The 9,568-nt window shown below is 38.6% G+C and overlaps 1 protein-coding gene across 1 annotated transcript; it reads left to right on the top strand.

Moving 5' to 3' along the window:
• Window positions 1-242: 242 nt before the first annotated feature.
• LOC111822048 (zinc finger protein 699-like) lies at window positions 243-5,571 on the top strand. Its single transcript, XM_023738796.1, is given in 4 exon segments — window positions 243-293; window positions 2,155-2,278; window positions 3,539-3,719; window positions 4,095-5,571. Coding segments are annotated over 4 exon segments (1,833 nt in total).
• The last annotated feature ends 3,997 nt before the right edge of the window (window positions 5,572-9,568 follow it).

The raw sequence follows: 9,568 nt of genomic DNA, 5'->3' as shown, positions 1-9,568 counted from the left end.
AGGACAGTGCAATTAAGGTGCATGGAATCCTTGTAGAGGATTGGTCAGTTTTGCCATCCTGCTAGGCTTAAAAAGAGCCAATCCTAGAGTTTAGAGTGGGACCTCACTACCATCAAGGAGAGCAGTTAGCAGGGTGCATCCTTTGGACACAGGGTCCCTTCGCTGAGAACCTCCTAGACCCAGGGGACAGACAGAGCTGTAACAGTGGAGATGGCACAATAGGGAAGGAAGCAGTGGCAAGCATGTCAGAGTTCAGTCACAGAAGAGCCAGGAGACCAACACGAGACAGCATGGTAATTTCCTAGCTCTTGGAGTGAGGTGGCTACAAAGGGCTTGCCACCCATGGAGAGATCTGAGTGCCTTCTGGTAGGGGGCTTCCTGGCAGAGTGGGGTGCCATTGCACACTTATCATCAGAGCTAAAGAGCTTTGTAACACTTAACCCGAGCAGGGCAGAGGCCAGGCCTGAGCGGCGTCCAAGAACAAGGGCCAAGGCTGAGGGCCATGCTTGCTCGTGGGCACGGCCGAGAAGAAGCTGTCCTGATTGAAATGTATCCTGAATTGTTCCTGTTACTTACAAGTTGATCCCAAGCCTAATTTGTAACCTGTTACTTCCCTAATAAACCCCATAATCATGAGTATGGTCTGTGAGTTCTGTGTGGTCATTGCAATGAATTATCAAACCCAGCAGAGAAGTGGAGAGTGTTGTGGCAGGAGGACGGCTGGTGTTGATTTCTTAAAAATGTTAGAGAGTGGAAGCATATCTGACTTCCACCTCATAAGACTCAGTGTTGGGCTCATCTTGATTGTCCTTCCCTCTTGTGAAGTTAGAGGACCTCTGCCATTACCATTTTACATTTCCTTAATATTTGTTTGTCTGAGAATATATTTTTCCTTCACTTTTAAACAATAACTTTGCTGGACATAGAATTTTAATTTGATAGTCTTATTTCCTTTCAATCCTTTAATATTTCACTCTACTCCCTTCTTGCTTACATAGCTTCTGACACAGGTATGCTGTATTAAATGTTCCTTCTCTGTAGGAACTGTTCATTTTCTCTTCTGGCTTCTTTCAGTCTTTTGTCCATGTCTTTGATCTTCTGTAGTTTAAATATAACGTGGCTAGGTGTACAGTTTTTGTACTTTTCCTGCTTGCTGTTTTCTGAGCTTCTGGATCTGTGGTTTGGTGTTTATCATTAATTTTGTAAAATTATCAGCCATTATTACTTCAAATATTTCTTTTAGTTTATGTCTTCTCCTTCTGGTATTCTCATTATGCATATAGTACACATTTTGTTTCACTGTTCTTGGTTATTTTGTTTCCTTTTTCCTCTTCTCAGTTGTTGGATGTTTCTATTGACCTATCTTGAAGCTCTGTGATTATTTCCTCAGTCGTGTCTAATCTACTGCTGATCCCATTAAAGATGTTCTTCGTGTCTGTTTCAGTTCGATTTCTAGAATTTCCTTTTGAGTTTTCTTAGAGTGTTCATCGCTGCTCACACTACCCAACTGCTGTTGCATGTGGCCTACTTTTTCCTGGGAAGCCTTATCATATGAATCATAGTTATTTTAAATTCCCAGTGTGATAATTCTAAAATCCCTGCCATATCCAGTTGTGGTTCTGATGCTTGTTTTGTCTGTTCAAGCAAAGTTAAAGCTGCCAGTCCTTCAGTGTTTCCCTGTTACTAGTATCTCATCCTGTTTAAACCGTGTACTTCATGTTTTGTTGAGTGTTCTGGCATGGTGGGTCTTATGGTAGGAGGTGAAATTAATTTTTTCCACAAAGAAATGATGATCTGAATGTGGAAATAGGTCTTTGATTTGCGGATAATTTCTCTCCCTTCCATATGTTCTGGTGGTTCTGAACCATAAATATAGAGAGAAATGAGACTGGAATTTCTCATAGTCTAACTGTGGAGAGATAAGTTTAGTGTGTCAGATATTGTTAAATCTATGAGATAAGATGACAACAGTCAGGCAATAAATGCAGACAGCCAAGGGATGGGGTTGATGCCACACTCTAGAGTAGAGCACTGAACCTTGTGTCTCCTCCCTATGAATTCTTATTTCCTCAGGATTGTCACCCTCACCTATCCTTTTTGCAAACAGTGGGGAAGATGTTACCTTGCTGATACAGAATATGTGTGATGTTTTAGGACTCAGTGTTATTTGAGGATGTGGCCATGAACTTTACCCAGGAAGAGTGGGCTTTGCTGGATTTTTCTCAGAGGAAACTCTACAAAGATGTGATGATGGAAACCTTCAGGAACCTGGACTCAGGTAAGAATGGTTTCATTTTTCTGATTTACTTCTTACTCTATAAATTTATTGTACTCATTGACCTTCTTACAGGACTTGTGTTGAAGAATAAATTGTCAGACATGACAGTTATTTTCACTGCCTTCATGGAGCTTAGAATCTAGTAGCTTCTCCATGAAAGTAAAAAAGCTATGTATTATATTGATTATTTCTCTTGTCCTTAAAAGCCTTAAGGTTCTTTATGTGTTTAAGTGTGACCATTGGTTTCCAGGGTCAGTTTAGGGTAAAGAAAGATTTGTGGTTGGAACCTCGTAAGAGTTTTACTGTGTTTATTACAAATTATACAGGACTTTTTGGCTGAAAATTTCATACTTGTTCATCCCTAGAGCCCTTGGAGACTAAAGTATTGGTGAAATGTCAGGAAGATGAGCTCTTTTGTCTTTCCTCTTGAGCACATGTCAACCACACTAATTTTTCTTCCTGGAAAGCAAAGGAAAGATTTTAGGAGAGTAGAAATAGGACTTATCCAGAGTTCCAGTATCAGGGAGCACCAGGAAGGCAAGAATTGTTTGAAGGACCAGCCCTATTGGGACAGAATTCCAAAAAACAAAAAACCTGTTGCCATCAAGTTGATTCTAACTCATAGCAATCTAATAGGACAGAGTAGAACTGCCCCATAGGGTTTCCAAGGAGCAGCTGGTAGATTTGAACTGCCAACCTTTTGGTTAGCAAGTGGCATTGTGGTTAAGAGTTTGTCTGCTGACCAAGAGTTCAGCAGTTCAAATCCACCAGCCACTCATTGAAAACCCTGTGAGTCAGCTCTATTCTCTGTTATAGGTTCAGTCTGAGTTGGAATGGAATTGACGGCAACAGGACAGAATTACATTTGAATAAATCAAGTCAAAAAAATATTTTTTGGTTTGAGGACACTGAACTTCCATACGTAGCTAAGCTGATTTTTTAAAATTTTTTATCCTCTCATCCCTTCTCTGCTTGTGGGAAAAGACCATCCCCATTTCCTCTTTAAATATTATCTTTTTACACATATATTATTTGTAATACCTTTCCAATTTACTCCCCTAGGTATACCCTATTTATATCACCATTACTCTCAGTTGTCATGGAATTATTTCTTAATAAATTTCTTACCCTTTTGACCCTTGCCAAAGTCCTGGAACAGCCAAATGCTACAAAGTCTTTCTTCATACCTGCCTTGTTTGATATAAAATTTCCTTACTGATTTTTTTCATATTGTGAAACTCCACTTAATTACTGGGTCAGTTTTTCAACAGGATAAACAAAAAACCAAACCCACTGCCATTGAGTCGATTCTGACTGAGTTTGAAAAGGATAATAATAGTCAAAAGTTGTCCATGAAGAATGACTCCTGGTCCTCCGTGATAGGAGTAATCTGTGAATTCCATAACACTGAAGATCAGCACAACCAGGAAAAGTGTGTGAGGTAAGTATCATTCATATGACAGTGAGCAGTTCCTCCAGAGTGAGTATTCAGCTGTCATGACATTTCTGTGTGTGTGTGTGTGTGTGTGTGTGTGCATAAAATTAGTTCTAAAATGGTATGTTCACATAATTTTCACAATATTTCCATAAATATGAATCGTATATTTAGTACTTGAGACATATTTCACTTGTACACAATTATCAGAAAACCTTTTTTATTTAGAAAGATTGTGACAGTAATGGTATCACCTTCTTTAAGGTAATTCAAACTATGCAACATGAGACAACTCAGGGCAGAAAACACACATTCATTGTATATGATAATTGTGAAATGGTATCAAATGTAATCTGTCAGTTTGCTGTCTATATTTAACAGAAGATGTATGGCAGAGAGCCCCCATGAAAATAAAGAAGGTAATCAGTATGGGAAAACTTTCAGCTGGATTGCAAATCTTACTGGGTTCAAAAGAATTCCTGCTGAAGTAAATTCTTCTGAATGCGGTGAGTGTGGAAAAGCCTTCATGGATCGTACATTTAAGCATCACATCAGCTCTCACATTGGATACAAACCTTATCAGTGTAAAGAATGTGGAGAAGTCTGCAGTTGTCCTTCTTACCTAAAACCTCGTGTAAGAACTCTTACTGGAGAGAAACCTTGTAAATGTAAGAATTCTACTAAACCCTGTAGTTGTGCCTCACATCTTACTAAATATATAAAAACTCAGTGTGGAAAGAGGTCTTATAAATGTAAGGAATGTGGAAAAGCCTTTATTCGTTCCTCACACCTCAATGCACATAAAAGAATTCACAGTGGAGAGAGGCCTTTTGAATGTATGGAATGTGGGAAAGCCTTTATTCGTTCCTCACACCTCACTGAACATATAAGAATTCACAGTGGAGAGAGGCCTTTTGAATGTATGGAATGTGGGAAAGCCTTTAGCTCTTCCTCATCACTCACTACACATGTAAGAATTCACAGTGGAGAGAGGCCTTTTGAATGTAAGGAATGTAGGAAAGCCTTCAGTAATTCCTCAAACCTCACTAGACATATACGTTCTCACAGTGGAGAGAGGCCTTATGAATGTAAGGAATGTGGAAAAGCCTTTATTCGTTCCTCACACCTCACTGCACATTTAAGAGTTCACAGTGGAGAGAGGCCTTTTGAATGTATGGAACGTGGAAAAGCCTTTAGTCGTTCCTCATCATTCACTACACATATAAAGACTCACAGTCACAAGAGGTCTTATGAATGTAAGGAATGTGGGAAAGGGTTTAGTTCTTCCTCAAGCCTCATTACACATATCAGGGCTCACAGTTCAGAGAGGCTTTATGAATGTAAGGAGTGTGGAAAAGCCTTTAATTGTTCCTCATCACTCACTACACATATAAGAATTCACGGTGGAGAGAGGCCTTTTGAATGTATGGAATGTGGGAAAGCCTTCAGTAATTCCTCAAACCTCACTAGACATATACGTTCTCACAGTGGAGAGAGTCCCTATGAATGTAAGGAATGTGGGAAAGCCTTTAGTCATTCCTCATACCTCACTGCACATATAAGGGTTCACAGTGGAGAGAGGCCTTATAAATGTAGGAAATGTGGAAAAGCCTTTAATCGTTCTTCATCACTCACTGCACATTTAAGAAATCACAGTGGAGAGAGGGCCTATGAATGTAAGGAATGTGGGAAAGCCTTTAGTCATTCCTCACACCTCACTGCACATATCAGTGTTCACAGTGGAGAGAGGAGTTACTAATGTAAGAAATGTGGGAACATCTTCACATGTCCCTCATCCTTTGCAACAGTATACATGTATAGTGGGTACCATCCATCCTTTATCTTTTCTGAAACCTGAAAAAAGAAATATGGCAGAGAAACCATATAAGTGTAAGGAATGTGTGAAAATTTTTCTTCACTACTTTCAATGACATTCATGAATATGGAGAAGTCTTCCCTATTTAACTGCTGGAACATGTGAGAAGTCACACAGGAGAAGCATCGTGTAAATGCAGAGTACCAGGGAATATCATGTGAGATATTACATTCTGGATTGAGCCTGTGAATATAGAAGATGAAAGCCTTCAGTGTCCCTTCTCCCTCAGGATGCCTATGAGACCTCGCACAGTTTAGATACCCTGTAACTGTCAGCATTGAGAAAGCCTTCAATCACATAATTTCCCGATTTCTGCACAAGGATATTTATACCAGGGGAGGAATCTTATCAAACGTACAAGTGGGAAAATTACCACTGCTTTATACCCATGTGCATTAATTTCCACTTTTTATTTTCTGTTAAACACATTCAAGTGACAAATATTCCCCTAAGTTTCCTTTCAATTCTTTTCTAGGACATAAATTTTGATAAGCATTGTTTGCATTTGGTTCCCATTTATATAAAAATTCTCATTAGAAAGTTTCATCAATACATGGTTGTTTTGAAGTGTTTTCTTTTCCTCAGCAAAGTCATGTTTTAATATTTTTTTCAGTGCAAAGCAGCATGTTCTCATTGTAGAAAATTTGATTTGAACTGAAAATTTTATGTTGAAGAAATCACTTAGAATATCACCACTCTTGGTATTTTGTTTAGTTTTTCATTACTATAAATAATGGTTTTAATATAATTGGGATTGTACTGAATGTTTAGTGTACTAGTGAGTTTTTTGTGTTGCATATCATTTCTTCTCCCTGAATACTATCAGGATACCTGGTTTACTGATGATTAAACTGCACAGAAAATTCTGACCCAAAATCATCCCACAAAAGTGCCCCCTTCTGAAATGGTATAAGATGCAGGGTTTGCATGGATAGTTGACTCATTCTGGGACCCTAGGTGATGGTGCCATATATAGAGCCCCACCATGACCTACCTGCTATGGATCTTCTTTCCCACATGCCCACAGAGCCTGCACTCAGTCACTGAGTCTTGTTTTTTGTAATTCTGAACATCTATGTGTCTGTCAGTTTGTTGTACTGTGGGAGCTTGCCTGTTGCCAGGATACTGGAAACTTTGCCACCAGTATTTCAAATACCAGCAGGCTTATCCTAGGTGAACAGGTTTCAGTGGAACTTAGAATAAGACAGACTACAAAGAAGGACCTGGCAGTCTACTTCTGAAAAAATTGGCCAGTGAAAACCTTATGAATAACAACCGAACATAATTCTGATATAGTGCCAGAAGATGAGACCTTGAGGTTGGAAAGCAGTCAAAATATGACTGGGGAAGACCTACCTCAAAGTAGAGTTGACCTTAATGATGTGGATGGAGTCAAGCTTTTGGGACATTCATTTGCCGATGTAGCATGACTAAAAATGAGAATAGCTGCAAACATCTATTAATAATGTGGAATGTACAAAGTATGAAACTAAGAAAATTGGAAGTCATTAAAAATGAAATGGAACCCATAAACATCGATATCCTATGCATTTAGTGAGCTGAAATCGACTGGTATTGGCATTTTGAATCAGACACTTGTATGGTCTATTATGACGGGGATGACAAACTGAAGAGGAATGGTGTCACGTTCATTGTCAAAAAGAACATTTCAAGATCTATCCTGAAGTACAACACTGTCAGTGATAGGATAATATCCATATGCCTACAAGGAAAACTAGTTAATATGACTGTTATTCAAATTTACACACCAACCACTAAGACCAAAGATGAAAAAATTGAAGATTTTTACCAACTTCTGCAATCTGAAATTGATCAAACGTAATCAGGATTCATTGACAATTACTGGCAATTGGGATACAAAAGTTGCAAAAAAAGGATTTGTAGTTGGAAAATACAGCCTTGGTGATAGAAATGATGCCAGATATCTTATAGAATTTTGCCAGACTGGTGACTTCTTCATTGCAAATACCTTTTTTCAGCAACATAAACCATGACGGTACACATGGATCTGGTCAAATGGAATACACAGGAATTAAATTGACTACATCTGTGGAAAGAGATGACAGAAAAGTTCAATATCATCAGTCAGAAAAAGGGCAGGGGCCATTGGTCATATGTAAATTCAAGTTAAAGGTGAAGAATATTAGAACAAGTCTGTGAGAGCCAAAATACAACCTTGAGTATATCCCACCTGAATTTAGAGACCATCTCAAGAATAGATTTGATGTATTCAACACTAATGATGGAAGACTAGATGTGTTGTGGAATGACATCAAGGACATCATACATGAAGAAAGCAAGAAGTCATTAAAAAGGAAAGAAAGAAAGTACCAAAATGGATGTCAGAAGAAACTCTGAAACTTATTCTTGAACATAGAGTTGTTAAAACAAAACGAAGAAATCATCAAGTAAAAGCTGAACAGAAGATTTCAAAGGGCTGCTCGAGAAAACAAAGTAAACTATTATAATGAAATGTGCAAAGGCCAGGAGATAGAAAACCAAAAGGGAAGAACATGCCTGGCATTTTTCAAGCTGAAAGAACTGAAAAAAAATTTAAGCCTCAAGTTGCAATATTGAAGAATTCTACATGGAAAATATTAAGTGATGCAGGAAGCATCAAAGAAGATGGAAGGAGTACACAGAGACACTGTACCAAAAAGAATTGGTTGACGTTAAGTGATTTCAGGAGGTAGCATATGATTAAGAACCAATGGTACTGAAGGATGAGGTCCAAGGTGCACTGAAGGCATTGGTGAAAAACAGGGCTCCAGGAATTGACGGAATACCAATTGAGATATTTCAACAAATGGATGAGGCTCTGGAAGTGCTCAATCGTCTATGCCAAGAAATTTGGAGGACAGCTACCTGGCTAACTGGCTGGAAGAGATCCATATTTATGCCTATTCCCAAGAAAAGTGATCCAACCGAATGCGGAAATTATCAAACAATATCATTGATACCACATGCAAATAAAATTTTGCTAAAGATCATTCAAAAGCCGTTGCAGCAGTACATTGATAGGGAACTGCCAGAAATTCAAGCCAGATTCAGAAGAGGATGTGGAACAAGGGATATCATTGCTGATGTCAGATGGATCCTGGCTGAAAGCAGAGAATACCAGAAAGATGTTTATTTGTTTTATTTATTATGCAAATGCATTCAACTGTTTAGATCTTAACAAATTATGGATAATATTGCAAAGAAAAGGAATTCCAGAACACTTAATTGTGCTCATGAGGAAATTGTACTCAGACCAAGAGGCAGAAGTTTGAACAGAACGGGGATACTGTGTGGTTTAAAGTCAAGAACGGTGTGTGTGAGGGTTGTATCCTTTCGCCATATATATTCGATCTGTATGCTGTGCAAAACATCCGAGAAGCTGGACTATATGAAGAAGAACGCTGCATCAGGATTGGATGAAGTCTCATTAACAACCTGCAATATGCAGATGACACAGCGTTGGTTGCTGAAAGTGAAGATGACTTGAAGCGCTTACTGATGAAGATCAAAGACCACAGCCTTCAATATGGATTACACCTCAACATAAAGAAAACAAAAATCCTCGCAACTGGACCAATAAGCAATATCATGATAAACACAGAAAATATTGATGTTGTCAAGGACTTCATTTTACTTGGGTCCACAATCAATGCCCATGGAAGCAGCAGTCAACAAGTCAAACAACACATTGCATTGGGCAAATCTGCAAAAGACCTCTTTAAAATATTAAAAAGCAAAGCTGCCGCTAAAAGGACTAAGGTTCGCCTGATCCAAGCCATGATGTTTTCAGTCATCTCATATGCATCTGAAAGCTGGACAATAAATAAGGAAGACCGAAAGAGAATTGATGTCTTTGAATTATGGTTTGGCGACAAATGTTGAATATACCATCGACTGCCAGAAGAATGAACAAATGTGTCTTGGAAGTACAGCCACAGTGCTCCTTAGAAGTGAGGAT

Source organism: Trichechus manatus, unplaced genomic scaffold, assembly GCF_000243295.1.
Source record: "Trichechus manatus latirostris isolate Lorelei unplaced genomic scaffold, TriManLat1.0 scaffold00122, whole genome shotgun sequence".
NCBI lineage: Eukaryota > Metazoa > Chordata > Mammalia > Sirenia > Trichechidae > Trichechus > Trichechus manatus.
Note: the sequence above shows the minus strand (reverse complement) of the source record. Positions and strands in the feature narration are given on the sequence as shown.